At 40.3% G+C, this 15,523-nt stretch overlaps 1 protein-coding gene across 1 annotated transcript in view; it reads right to left on the reverse strand.

Annotated features, from left to right (window-relative positions):
* Positions 1-664: 664 nt before the first annotated feature.
* Positions 665-15,523, reverse strand: part of SYT1 (synaptotagmin 1) — a 360,262-nt gene continuing 345,403 nt past the window's right edge. Inside the window, exons 10-11 of the mRNA XM_082062019.1 lie at positions 5,873-6,006; positions 665-1,391 (exon numbers count right to left, since the gene is read on the reverse strand). Coding sequence (XP_081918145.1) covers positions 1,185-1,391; positions 5,873-6,006 — 341 coding nt within the window. The 3' untranslated portion in view covers positions 665-1,184. The remainder of the gene's footprint in view (positions 1,392-5,872; positions 6,007-15,523) is intronic.

Below are 15,523 nucleotides of genomic sequence, written 5' to 3' on the forward strand. Positions count from 1 at the left end.
GCATTTAGAACTATGGCTAAATTTTGTCATCTTCTGATGGGATTACAATACTGTCTGTTTACCATGAAACTATTTTGTATAATAAACCCACACGGCTGTGTCTAAAAAATATTCTGCATTCCTTCTAATCTGAGTTAGTATAATAAAATATTTTGTTACAAAGTCTAATGTGCAAACTCATTATAATGTAAATCGTGGATGGAATTCACAGTATGCAAATTTTGTATAAAGGTGATAACGGAGAGCTACTCTTGTTTTTCATGTTTTCATGGCAGCATTTTGCTACTGCTGCATCTCCCCCCTTCCCTCCCGCCCCTCCCTGCACAACCTTGGCAATGGTCTTACTTTGTATGTTCAATGAAATCGTTGCCTCCTACGGAAATGCTTCCTCAACTTTCAATCTAAAGCCATTTCTGTCTGTCGTGTGTTTGCTTTGGAATATATACACAAAAATTGTATCCTGTCTTCTGGCTACATCTCCTTGAGGATCAGATCATGCTAAGTTGCCTGTGAAAGAAGTCTACCCCGTTGGATTTGCCCCTCCAAGATTCACTGTGGACGCATAGCGTGTTATTAGGATGGTCCAGTTGAAAGCTCAGATTTAAGTTGTCCTTTAAGATGTCAGTGTAACACTACTAGTGCCTTACAAGTTGGAATTTTTGTGGGTTTTTTTTTTTTTTTTTTCTGGAATGCAGACGATACAATAGTTACCCTATAATATATTATCAGCTCTCCTATATCTCAGTCAATTTACATAATTTAAAATAGAACATCTTATTAAAAACATCTAGATATACACAGATTAGGAAACGCTTACAACATACAAATACACAAACTAGAAATAAATTCTCAGCATACTGGTGTATATATACAACTGTGTGATACAATAAATAATTTCTGTCATGCTCTATCTACACATCATATTGCTTAAAAGAAGAGTAGATCTGGGGGGGCAGTGGTGAAATGAAGCGCCTTTAGAGGGCTCTCTACATTTAAATTTGTGCAAATTAAAAAGGGAACTGAAAAGTACAACTGATCTGTGTCAGGAACACATGGCTGGAAATGAAAGGACCCATGTTACAGAGGTATTTACAAATACTGGCTAAAGAGCACTATGTGGGCAAATGCAGAAAGGCTTCTTCTTCTTCTTCTTCTTTATAATTTTTAATTTAATTTAATTTAATTTACTTCTTGACTGCCAGCATGGCATCTACCTCCTCCTCGGGCTGTAAGGTGTGCCACTGTGCGATGGGCCGCCGAGGGTTGGCCAGCATGTCTGACCAGTGCCGCAGCTCCGCTCCGGTGCTGTTGTAGCCCACAAAGACTTTCCCGATGGCATCGTTCTTGCCAATCTTGTCATAGTCCAAAACAGTCACAACAATTTGCACTTTCTACAATGAGACAGAGAAAGGCCAGTGAGCGTGACAGTAAGGGGAAGGCGGGCAGGGATGAAGCTTGGGGCAGACAATGACAACGGAGACTTCATGAAAGGGGTAAGTGTGTGACAGCCAGAGCAGGTTCCCCCAGCGAGAAGCAAATTCAAACTTTTGTCTTTTTGCTGCTTGTGAACCTTCCAAATAAAAGTTCGTAATCTCCCCGTTAACTTGAAACTTGCCCCTTTTAATCAAAGAGCTTCGTATGAGAACTGAGGTTGATTTTTTTTTCCATTAACAGATTAACAACCTATGGTTTTTTTTTGGTTGTTTTATTGAAGACCCAGACTGCTAGAAGTCTGTAGGGCTAAAAGCGAGATCTCAAGGTAAGCTAAGTAAAAAAGTAGTGCAATTTAAAACATCATTAGTATTTAAGTAAATAAGTAAAAATCAGGTAAAATTCAGAAATGGCTCTACCCCAAGTTACCACCTGCAATGTCGTACTATATTCTATTAATTGCTTTTTTGCTTCTAAACAACTCTTATGCATCCATCCAGCATGCTAATCAGTTATTTCAGATTAATTCAGAAGTTAGCCCTTATGGTTACTATATACACAGACACACACTCATCTGTGTGTGGGTGTGCCAGTGCACATGTGTAAGTATGTGTGTATATGCTATATATTTATAAAGGAGCCTAGAAAAGTGGCTCAGGGGAGCTGCAAAGAAGTATAAACCCCACCGTCTTGGACTCTGACACAGCGGTACCGCCTGGGACCGAGCCGGTGTTGGAGCTGCCGCTTCTGCTATGGGAACAGTGACCTCTGGCAAACAGGGTTAAACTACCCCCACCAAACTGGCCTGAGCCCACCTGTCACAGCTCATAGACAATTTTCCATTCACTTAGGCTGGGGCACACTGGGAGGTGACGCTCAAGCCAGGCATTTGCGTATGTATTTGTGTCCACATGCCCACATCCCTCTCCATGGGGTCATTAATATTTGTTGAAAGAACACAAACACGTTATTCCTTCTGAGTGGTGTTCTCCCCCAATAGCACCTAAGACATTAACAGCCTTGGGCTGATTTTACTAAACTGTAAATGCTTCTCCTTTAGGGAGCCTGATTTTTAAAGATGAACATACAGTTCTTTTGTTGATTCCTTTCTATCCCGTGGTAAATACACACAGCCCCTTATTCCACTGTGAGTTTCCTGAATCGGAGGAAGAAATGCCCTGAAACACATTTCCTCCAGAAAAATCTTTGATTCTCAAGTATCAGGTTTTTAAATTTAAGGTTTTAAATATATGTACAATCTGTATTTCTTACTACAATGATTAATTTCAGTGCTTGTAGCAGGATCATCTTTTACACGTAACTGACTCTTTTAAGCATATCTGCAAGACCAGGCTCATGAGGTCTATTTTCCAGAGTCCATTCCCTTACAAGATTGTACAATTCACTGAGCCAGAGAAAAAGATGATTCCAACAGGCACTAAAGTATTTATATAGTTGCTGATGACAAGAGTGTACATCAAACTCAAGACTCTCTCTCCCACGAGCATTCACGATAAAAGACAATACCCTAAAGCAAGTATTTCTAGATGCCAAATGATGTTTCAGTGTTGCCGTTTGCAATATACTCACTTTTAATGTTGATGCTACCGCCCCAAATGAACATTTATGTGTTAGATGCATGGTACAATCACAGATATAAAAAGTAAGCAGGAGACTATAATTTTATGGTACAAAAAAAGTTGCCTGCTGTACCTAGAAGCTTGGGGGCTAGTTACTTTGGATTATTTTTTTTTTGTATTAATCATAAGACAACAATGAGCATTGTAAACAAAAGGTGGTTTCCCTTGCCCTATAAAAATGTAAGAACAAGTAGCTCAGATGGTTAACTCTGAGGTGATTTTGACCTCATGGTCTCTCGCTTGAACCTACAGAACAATGTAAGCATCTCTTTGCCTTCATAGCATGTATTAAAAGAACAGCTGAACTGCAAAACCCAACAGGTGCTAGTAGAAAGCACCAGCTCTGCTAATAAACAGGCATCCTTTGGGCTGAGAAGACCTGGAGACCTTGCTGCCTACAGAGGTGTTCTGTCTTTAAAGTGGCAAAACGTGCTTGATCTGTAGCAACAGTATTTGACTTCCCAGCGGTGTTCTCCCATTACCCTTAAAGACATCACTTTCTTTCCTTTAAGAGCCACAATCCATAGTCACTATTAAATTGTTGAAAATGTTAATGATATTTGGCCCAATTTAAATTACATAGATATACTGCTATAGAGGTGCTTTCCTTCCTCTATTCACTCTCCAACAATCATGAAATTTTTATAACCATTATTTGCCTGTGAAAGTTTGCTTCATGACTTTTTGTAAGAGCTACCCAAAAGTCACAGTGATTCTTACCATATTAAGTCTAAGTAACATTTAAAATGTGTTTTTCTAATGATGGAATCACTTCTAAATGAAGCCTTTTATAACTCCAAAATACATTGGCATATGGTCAAAGACCACAATTACAGATTTTAAATAGTGGTTATATACTGGATTAAATAGCTATAAACTCATTCTAATAGACTTATTAAAAAAGTGCAAAATATTAAACTGCTAAACCGCAATACTTTTCAAAAGGCCTATATCCACCTTATAAAACTGACAAGATTAGAAGGTAAAATGGCCAAGTACCTACAGAATACACCTCATTGTACCAAAGCTCAGATCTGATGGCTTGGAGGTGCCCATTCCAGTTCCCCAGTCCTGTCCCTATTTGGAAATCAAGACATTCGTTGCCTAAATTGCCAGAGAGGCTCAATTTGCTTGATCTTTTTATGTTTCCTTTTTTTTTCCCTCTGGGTCTTTGATGCCTGTTATGAGATTCTCCACAAGCACGCAGACCAGCTTTCATTAAAATCAAGGGGAATTAGACCTCACTGGGTTTCCTGCTTTTTGTCCACAGACACCTGTACATGCCGTGGGGCATGAAGAAACTCCTGAATGTGCTACTCATGCACCCAAGTCACTATTCCTAGTGCCTCACCTTGTCTAGTTTCATTATCTTTGTCGGCACCAAGTCAATAAAAACCAAGCACACAGCTTCAGTTGAAATGTATGCCGTAACTCCTGGGCTTCTCTCCAGTACAGCTGCTATCAAAATCCAAGACACAGAGTCTCAAAAACCCATACCATGCTTTCATCTAATCAAGAGGTGTCTGTGTGTCCCTATTGCCTGGGAGTTTTCTCTGGCAATGTCTTCTGGCACTAAATTTGGTTCATGCTATTTAAACCCTCACAGTAGCAAGGCACTTAAGTCCTACCTAGTCCTCTCTTACAAGCCACAAAAGGATGTGTTCCCAGGCTGGTTTATTTATGGTCATTCCAACTGGAAGGCCCCTGAAAGTACACCTTCCACACTCATCTCCACCCAGAAAAGCTACCATCTTGCTTAACATCTCCACGGTCACAGAGCTCCGTGGGGCAAGTGGGAAGCCACCACACAGTTCTTTTCTCTCCTGAGGATATTTAAACCAATATGTCTTGCCCTCCCAGAGAATGCTCCAACAAGTGAGCAAAAGAACAACATGGTTTAACTAACAGCTTAAAAGAAATGGAGAAGGCCTGTACCAACCAATCTTTATGTGGTTTGCATTACCTGGATCAGACCAGAGACCAAAGCCTCCCAATTTCCAAGCAAACCACCCAACTAACAAGTGATGTCATGCTCTGTGGCCAGTCATATACTTATTATTTATGCAGAAATGATGTTGCACTCCCAACACAAGCCATAGGCACAGGCGACAAGAGCACTTGCTAAAGACATTGAAGATACAGGTTCAAATTCACTTAGGGAGAGGAGTGAATTGGATGTGGGTTTCCCACATGCCTCCTGGGATGGTTAAGAAGACCTCTCTCGTGAGGAAAGGTTAGTTAACATCAGAAGACGTTAAATCTCACTCTCGTGAGTGGGAGATGATTTGCCTCCCAGTAGCCCAAAGGTAGGTAACTGAGTCCCTGAAAAAATGACACGAGTTATGTGTCTTACTTTAGAGGAATGCAGCAGTACTTTCAACAAACAGGACTGATAAATGCACAGGGAACACAAATGTGACTGATGATGCTAATTTATTATTTCAAATAATTCGGGGAAAATTACTATGTATGCCTTTTCTTTTATCCCTATACTTTTTTTTTTTCTTTCTGGCACATTCCTTCACCACCTCCCTGTGGATTTTTCTTTTTTTTCAGAATCCATTTCTGTTAACAGAAAATGTCAGTTATCTATTTCTCACTGATGAATCAAAGCTTCATAAGTACTGTGCATTTTATCATTTCCCTCTTGAAGCAGTCACACTCATCTAATGTAGCACAGGGCTGGCACCTAGGTGCTAATGAAGGCATGCACACGTGATAATTAACAAGATTCCTTTTAAATATTTATAAGGACTGAGAAATGGAATGCAGAGGGAAGCCAAAACACTGTTTGACATTACCTGAATTTGCTCGAATGGTACTTCAAAGCTGAAAGACTCATTGTAGTAGGGATTCAGAGTGTTCTTTTTAATTGTAGTCTTTTTCTTCTTCAGCCTCTTACCGTTCTGCATCAGATGGATCTTCACATAGGGATCTAAGTAATCAAGAGAAGAAGCAGAGCTAAGAAGGGTAGTTCAGTGTGTTAGCTACAGATTTTAATCCTGCAAATTTAAGGCTCAATGAAAAAAGAAGAAAAACCTTTAGCAACAAACAGCTTGTTTTTAAACAAAATCCTAATTTCCATTATAGAAAAACTCCTGTATGATTACAAAGTGCTCCTGCTGGAAAGATGTACAAAACCCTTACTGCATTATCTCCTTAACTATGCAAGGGAGGGGTAAATTCACACCTAACTTTGTTCCATAGCTCATTAACCATCCTGGAAACATTTTTACTTTAACGTTATTTATTTACTGACAACTGCATGGCAGGAGAGGGTTTTAACCTTTAAATACCAGTCTTCTACCTTACCTTACCTCTACCTTAGATGCAGCTACCATAAGGTGTAGGCCATGGTACAGTATAAATTATGAATTGTTTTTGCTACTCTGTTGAATTCTCATTGCTATTTTGTGTTACTTCTGATGGCTAAGGGACAGAACTGATCCGGTACCTAATCGGGTATTCCTTGCGCAAGCAAAACTCTCACGGATGTTACTGCTATGAAGTGGCATCTCAGTGGTTATACTTTCAAAGGGAATTTTGCATGTTTAAAAGAATAGCATTATCAGTCTATAATCTGTCTCAAGAGCCATGTTTCCACTTAGAATCCTAGAATCATAGAACAGTTTGGGTTGGAAGGGACCTTCAAAGCTCACCCAATCCAACCCCACTGCAATGAGCAGGGACATCTTCAACTAGATCAGGTTGCTCAGAACCCCATCCAGCCTGGTCTGGAATGTTTCCAGGGATGGGGCATCTACCCCCTCTTTGCGCAACCTGTGCCAGTGTTTTACCAACAACAACAAAAATATCAACCAACCAACCAACAAAAATATCTTCCAACCTGAATCTCCCCTCTTGTAGTTTAAACACTTTACCCCTTGTCCTGTCATAACATGCCCTTCTAAAAAAGTCTGTCCCAATCCTTCTTATAGGCTCCTTTTAATTACTGAAAGCACTTTAAAAGTTCATTAGAGAATTAACTAGCAGTTGTTCTTTCATGTTGGTGTTATTTAGCAGTACCTTCACCTGAGCTCAGCTGTTTTTCTGTCTAGGCCTAATGTGAAGCACCATTTGAAGCATTTCAAGCTCATCCTTTCCAACAACCTGTATGGTACTGTCACCAAAATTTGGCTAGGTACCTCCCTTGGCTTTAGGCAGCCGAACTGTGATGTAGGTCAAGGCAAGCCTTCACTCCAGGACAAAGAGTCTGCCAGCCACAAGTCATCTGTGGCATAAACTAAGAGAGCCTGAATGCAAACTATCAAAGGGAAGGGCTTCTCCTTTCCCTCCTGAGAAGAAGAATGGCAAATTAACACAGAAATTAAATATTATCACTATGAGCAAGCCATGCTTTATGATTTGGCAACGATATTCATGCTTGGAGTGTCTGAGAAGAGCAGCATTCCATTACAGTTGAAATATACATTACTGTGGAAGATCTAGGAGTTTGGGGCAGTTAAGTTACTGGAGTGACATACTCACAGTCTACAGTTCCTCTGAAGGGAGCAGAATTTTGGTAGTGGCCAGAAGACATGGGTAGGTATAATAAGACCCAACAGCTATGAGAAGCAACTAGACAAATTCTAACTTAGAAATAGGCGAGTACTTCAGTAGTAAGACTATAGAAACAGCTGGAGTGGCTTCTCAGTGTTTGTGGTGAACTCTGTTATGGGGGGTTAAGATTCCTTCTTCCTCAAAAGACTCAAGTTCAAATAGAAATTGAATCTGGGTAGGTTTATGCTCAAGGCTAGACAGGGGATTGCAAGGGTTCCTTTTGGTTGCACAATGTATGAATTAAGGAGTATCATGTGAAGAGCAGAAATGCTAGCGAAAAGGCAACAGAGTTCTAGCTCTTTTGGAATATTCAGTTCAGCATCACTGCACACAGGGTTTTGAAGGTGGAAACCTGGTACATCTGGACTCCTTCAACATTAGCTCATACTTGAGAGCAGCTAATCTGCCTTATTACTTTTGCTGAGGCTCTATGATGAATGCACAGTTACAAAATGACATTTTAGGTATAACTAATAAATAGTAAGAAAGGTCAGTAGTCAAGGAGCCAGTGGTAGTGTATTAAGATATGAAAATGAGATAAGGTGCTGTTAAAAAGACAATCTGAATAACTAGAGTGAGCTGGGATGCTAAACAGTGCAGTAATACATTATTTTTAAGAGGATTAGAACTGAGGTATTATTAAAATAAATGCAGTTGATGTAAGTCAATCCTTTGCTGACCTGTGCTTGTGCACAGGCAATATACAGAGATTTTCTGATTATTTATACCCCCATAAGGAACTGTATAGTAATGATTTATATAGCAATGCAGATATATTCCTATTTTGATAATCATTCCATATTTTGGAGAAAAATATTTTTAACCTAGAATTCAAGTGTACGTGAATGCTCAGGGTCCACGTGTATAGTCACTTTAAGTGATTCCCTTCTATTGACTTTCTAGGTTTTCTATCTTCATGCTGGTATTAGAGCAAAATCTGACCCTGGATAACTCATGGTCACGAGACAAGGCCCAGAAGCTAGGTTTCTGTGGTTTCTTTTTCACGTCCTGATCAGCTTGTTGTGTTTGTCTGTCTGGGGATTTGAGTTAGGCTCAGACAAATGCCAGATTTTTAGTAGGAAAGATCCCAGTGGTACCAGATTGACACGGTAGTGCAGAACTGTCATAGAATCATAGAATCATGTGGCAGAGGTCTCAAATGGAGCACAGAAGAGGACATTTCATATGGAATAATATCCTAATTGTTTTAATCCAAGGTAAAGTTGTCATGCCACAACAAATACAAATTGAATATCACCTAACTGAAATCATGTACCTTCTTTTCTAGTTTCAGAGGAAGGTATTAAATAAGTTTACTGATCACAAAACCACTGTAAATCAGAACTGAGTGTCCAGCTCAAGTAAGTGGATGTGCCATTACAGACTTTGAGTTTCTTCTCATTAGATTGTACATTCACTTCCTATTTCTTGAAGTACCCTGGTTTTACTTAGTTTTCCCCTCTCTTCATTCTTCTGTGCCTCATATATGGCCCGCTCCCCCACTGCATTATCTTCAGTTACACTCCCCCATATCCCATGACATTATCCCTAAATCCCTCAGTTCTCCTGTAATCTGTTTGCTTGTGATCTACACAGACAACTCGATTCCCAAGCACAGACTTTCTTGTGACTTCATGAATAAATCTCTGAAAAAGACAGATTCTGTTCCACCAAATAAGAGAAGCTAAACTGCTTGGAGTCAATTATTAGAAGAAGGGAAGATAATAAAAAGAAAGCAGAACCTCTGGGAAGTGCCAGTCTCCAGTGATTTTTCCGAGATAAGGTTTAGGGCTAATGGAAACATCTCTTTCTACTTGCAACATAACCTCAGTGCTGGCACCATTACTCATGCTGAGTAATACTTTAATATGTAAATAGTCTCACTGAATAAGTGAGACCAGTAAGGATGACAGAACTGTTATTACAGCCCAGCAATGATAAATTATCTGTTAAGTGCATTACTGGGCATAAAGGGCAGAATTCTTTCAACCAAGCAGAATTGTCTATATCTGACGCCAATGATAATAAATAAGCATTTCTCTTGACGTATTCTGGATAGTTACCTCATTCCGGAGTAAATATCTGTCTTTGGTCAAATAAATAGCACCCCCAAATATTTATTTCTCTCCACTGATACAAGACAGCCTATTTGCGTTCACATAAGCAGTTACATGGAAGAAATTTCGAGTTAGAAGAGGTGAACACTGCTCTGTTTTTTCCTCCAGTTTTACTATTTTCAGAAAACAAGGATTTAGATCCACATTACATCCACAGGTACCTGTGGATGGACCTTGCCCATCCGCCCATCCATCTGTAAGAAGGGATGTTGCATCCAGAGCACTATGAAGGTCCCTCTGCGAAAGGGGACAGAATAGTTCTGTGTCCCTTGCTTAAGAATTCATGTTAAGCAACGTGTGGGATTAAATAAAATTCTGCTATTTATTCCCTCATTAACGGTCTAGCCATGAATACTAAAGAGATGCAAAATTCATAACTAATTGTGCATTGTAGATTTTACAACAACATCTCAAGGGAGGCAAGCTGAACAGCTTTAAAAGCACTGGGGGACTAGCTGACACATTTTGTTTTCCTGAAGCTTGCAGTAAGATGCCAATACATTATTTAAAGGATAACAGAAATGGTATGTAATAGCAGGTCTTTTGGACTGCGAGGCACATATGTACAATTAGAAGCCCTGTAAAATAATAACTAGTTCATCATCATCATCTCGTAAACAAGATGCACTTAATTATGAGAGGTTTTAGAAAAGCAAATTTACAGCTGAAAACACTACAGCTCAAGAAAATTGTGGCTAATGACAATATCTGAGGAAAAAGCGGAACTTGAGAATGACTACTTGTCAGTGGATTTTAAGATGAAAAATTTGTTATAGGGATCAGTAGTTAATGAAAAATCCTTTTCCACCTTGGTAGGAGAAAATTCAGCACACAAGTTTCCAGCTGTATGGATCTTCACCAGAAAAGCGTCAACACAGTACTCAACTTGGAATGGTTTTACTACAATGGTTTATTCTGAATGCAAACATAAGGATGGTGCCAATCTTTGACAAATATTTGCAAGGCTTCTGTAATCTCATCAAAATATGAAAAGCAAGTGCCTCAAAAATCGACAAATTTGAAAAATGATACAAGGGTAATGCTGGACTTGACTGGGTGTGCAATTAGAGTCCTGAGCCTGTGTGCGGGGGAAACCTAATGGTTTAAAGAAAAGTATCCCACACAGCTCTGAGTGGTGGGATCAGAGAAAACCCTCTACAAGCCTTGAATAATCATTAACATGATTAATAGGAAAAAAACTGAACCAGAACAAATTAGTTACAGATACAGCTGAATAAAGTTTCATATGACAAAACACAGTAATAAAAAGATGTTCTCAACTCAAATGTAGGCACCGAGAAGAAATACAGTGCCAGAACTGCCTCTAGTTGTATTTTTGTCTTCAAAATGTTCGGGATAACTGAGTGCTAATTAGCACACGTTTTTTCCCCATCAGAAGAAAATTTATGCCAAATCCATGCCAAAGCACACATCACTGACATTTAGAGCAAAGGTGTCAGCAGACAGTGAAGTTTCTATTCCAGGAAGCAGAATAAATTCTTGAAGAGCTCAACAATTGATTCAATAACTGAAGAAAACCAGGTTTGGAAATGCAGATGTATAAATGGCTCTGAAAACACACTCAGGACCGAGGTAACTTGCAGGGTGGATCTTTAGTTCTGTGCTAAAGAACCATGATCACTCGCGTCTTGCAGCAGCACAGTGGGGTGGGAAGCTGAGGAAAGGCCAAGCCAGCGCTGTGGACCGGAGCAGAGACAGCTCTAAACTCAATATTGCACCCTTAACCTGTTCTTCTTCCACACAAACCCCCTTCAGACAAAGTTTTTTTGGCTTTCAGAAGCGGCAGCAGGAAGAACAGCAATTTTATCCAGCAAACAGCTTTATTTTCTATAGAGCCTGCGCTGGGGATGAAGGCCTGCGTGCTTGCGGCCACCATGGCTGCGCTATGGAAAGCAGCAGGACTCTGCTCTCGGGGCAGGACAGGATGAACTTTCCTGAGAGTTCCCACAGATCTGCTGATTTTTCCCAAGGATCACGGGAAATGCTCCCTCCGTGGGGCATATAAACCCTTCTCTCCCAAGAGAGGGATGATTCACATTGATGCCTGTGGCGTCCAGGCCATGGGTAATTTGCCCTGACTTTTTTTCTTCTGTTTATTCGTGTATGGATGGAGATGGGATAATTAAAGTCTCTGAAATAATGAGTTTAAAGTGATATTGTGCCTGGATTGGCTAAACTAGTATTTTTCAGATGAATGGAAAGCTTCGAACAGGAAGGAAAGCCGGAGGGGGGGAAAATGTGTTATCTGGGGAAGAAACAATATAAGGTATTATACAATTACCAAGGAGTACAAGTGCTATGGTACAGTCTAGACTGCAGAGAAATTATAGTTTACATTCATTGACGCAAGCTGTTGGGCCATCTACCTTCCTCCACAAATGAGCAAATTGAAGTTGGAACATTATTTTTAAGGAGCAGCTGATGTCTCAAGGGAAATATTGGAAAACATTCTCATTAGAAACAATTCTCTTGGCATAAAATATAGGGTTTGTGGTTTTCTTCTTATTGCATTTCCTTGAAAACAGGATTGCTGACTTTTTTTTTCTTTTTTCTAAAGTTAATTTGCTACATAATGCCCAGTCCTCAGCTAATGTTCATATTTAGCTACTTGAGACCTGATCATAGTTTCCATAACCCCATTGGGCTGTACATTACTTGATGTTATGGGCCAGATCTTTAGCTGCAGTCAGTACTTGATCAATAGACAGGGGAAAGGTGGGTGGCAAAAGTATTTGCTGTAGGTTCATGTGTAGCATCTATACCAGCTCTGATCCCAGCAAAACACTTCTGAAAATCTCTTTAATAAGTGGGCTGAGGATTAAATGGTGAGCCTGGGAGATTCTCCCAACACCAGCCAGTAGGGTACGGGCCATGAATGGAGTTGAGAAGTTCCAGGCAGCCCAAATGGGCTGCCAGAGTGGCCCTGATAGCTGCAAATAGTTGAAAGGACTCACATTACACTTGCTAATGTCTATCTGTGTCCCACGGTGGACTGCTCCACACGCACACATTGCCCATTGGGCCCTTCCTCGCTCGTATTATGTCATAGTGTAACTTTGGATTACATATTCCCATCAGCATCTTTAAAAGAAGATGCTGTGAGGCTGGGTAATTTATAAACTAAAGCATTTGTAATTTCATGTTCAATAACAGGAATAATCCATTTATAGAGGGGAAGAAGGGTTGGTATTTATAAAAACTAACAATAGGCTGCCTATAATGAAAAAAGTTACATGGAGAATGTAGCAAAGTGGCCTCAAAATAACAACTCTTCACTGTTGTGCAGTTAAGATGAATTTCGAGTTGCTATTGAAATGCTGAATTCACAGAACCAGGGAGCCTTGGGATGAAGGACGTGCTGTTAAAATCAACAGCAAGCCAATGATTTCTTCATTGGAGAATCCAAACTGAGATTGCTAAACATGTAGAACTGACAGTGGAAAAAGAAATGTTCACAGTGGCCTAAGGGCTATTCAGCCAGCACTTGAGTCTGCAATTCCACCCACAGCGCTTCCAACTGGAACATAACAACAAATGTTACAGCGCCAGATGGGGAAAGTAGCAGAAAACTGAAAAAAAGAGGTTAAAATTCTTATTTAAAACCAGCGCAAATTAGTGCATATGAGCTTATGATTAAGTTTACCATCAGAGCAAAGGCAGCTGATCTGTCTCTCCTGCATCCAAGCAGTTCATTTCAGCATAGTTACACACAAAGCAAAACAAAGTGTTTTATAAAGCGCAACACATGTGGGTTGAACCAACAGGAAAATGCACCTTGAGTTTTGGCTGTGGGTAAACACAGAATACGCTTGTGGAAAAGCAAAGCAAGTCAACCAAGCACTTCGTAAATGTGATTACATGGAAACAATGAGCATCGAAGCAGTAAACCTTGCTCCCCTGTATTTGCACCAAAAAGGGAGGAACTGACTGCTCATGAAGCTTGAATGTAGCTAGGAGTGGGAGACAGAGGATGGGATATTAAAATTTTAACATACAGGAGAAGGGCACCTGCAATCTTACATAAGAAATAACGAAATAAAAAGGCATATTGTAATGTGTCATGTTTGTATACAAACAGAAAGAGTACAGTAGCAACTAAGATGGGGGAGGCATTACCATCAAATGGTGGAAAGATATTAATTGGGGCTGCTGATACAGGCAGATTCTCCAGCACAGGAATTCAGACAGAAACCAAAGCAAACTGGCAATACTTCAGGCAGCCAATTCCATCAGAATACTGAGTTTGAATTAATGTAATGCCTTTTGATGATATAGGAAAAAAACCACAAACCCTAAATTTATATTTATTAGATTGGTGGTACTGAAAATACCAGAAGATAATACACAGAGGCTTAGAGAGATTCAAAATACTGTCCTCAAGTGAACTGGGGAGGAGGAAGGAGGGAATACAGATTGACTGAGGAATCATGACAGGCAGAAGAGCAGGGAGAGAAGCAGAAGCGCATAATATAGGAAAACCCCAAAAACCCAAGGTTAAAGAGCAGACCATGTGGGATGTTTTAGCAGAAAACAACAGGAGCAGGGTACATAATAATGTATCACACTGGACTGTTGGCAAGTACCTTGAAGTCTTCCAGACCTGAGCTGGCTATCTAATAAGGCCACGTAAAGAGTGGTAGCAACATTTGAGGAGGAGGTCAGAACCACCCTACCTCACTCTGAGGCACATGGTGCCACAATTAAAAATTCAGGCTGAAAAAGTGAGAACATGAGCATCAGGTGGCAAAGGCTGGGCCAGACAACTGGGTGCAGAGTTGCCTCAACACACCTGGAAAAGTGTGATGGAAAGGAACTACACTTCACATTTTCCGGTCTCTACTGTTTTCCTACAGCGGTGCCAGTTTAGGGGATTTGGGGTTTATCTACTTTGTTTTACAAAACAAAGTAATTAAACACTGGCTTTTTCTCTCCACCGCTCTTTTGCTGATAGCCAAGAGGTCAAACTGCTAATTGCTGATTTAGGAAATGCTCTTCAGACCACGCTGTTGGTTGAAGGGATCTGAACCTACATTTCCCACCTCTCGAGAGAGTGAGAAAAGGTTGTAAGACATGAGAAACAGGTTCTCGGTCTGCTTTGCTGAGAAGTAAGTTGTATTTTTTGTGCTCCTTTCAATGACTCAGTGGAGCGAAGGCTGGTGCCAGGTCTCCTTTCTTGGAGTGCCCTTGCCCACCTTGTTTGGGCCTCTGTTCTTGCAGATATCTACTGCATATAGGTATTTGCCTGCATCCTGGATTCCTGGATGATGGTGAAAAGTCAATTGCTTCAGGAATCCCAGTAGGTGATGCTGCTGGGTGGTAGTGTAACTATCAAGATTTTAGCGGACTTAACTGAAAGAAACCCCAGGGCATTTACAAATATTGGTTAGTCAAGAATTTCTATTTGCATGGCGATGTTTCTCTGTGCTTCCAGGCTTTAATAGCAGGGATGACCGTCCCAAGGAAAGTTGCTGTGCCACACAGAGACAAGGGCAAGGACACACACACCCAAAAAATAACTGGAAGAAAGCAAAAAAAGGGATTTCTTTCATGTAGTGAAAGGCTGTACTCATAGAAAGAACTGACTGAAAGGAAGTAATGCCAGTCAGAAATAAGTATAGATGATACCTATTCCAAAAAGAATATTTTGCCATGACCAAGCACCGAGACACTTCTACTTAGGACAAACATTATGGGGACTGTGGTGTGGTAGGGAGCAACATTCCATGCCCACTTTCTTTCTCTGGAAACAGTTGA

Source organism: Streptopelia decaocto (assembly GCF_964273445.1).
Source record: "Streptopelia decaocto genome assembly, chromosome: 1".
In the NCBI taxonomy this organism is placed as follows: domain Eukaryota; kingdom Metazoa; phylum Chordata; class Aves; order Columbiformes; family Columbidae; genus Streptopelia; species Streptopelia decaocto.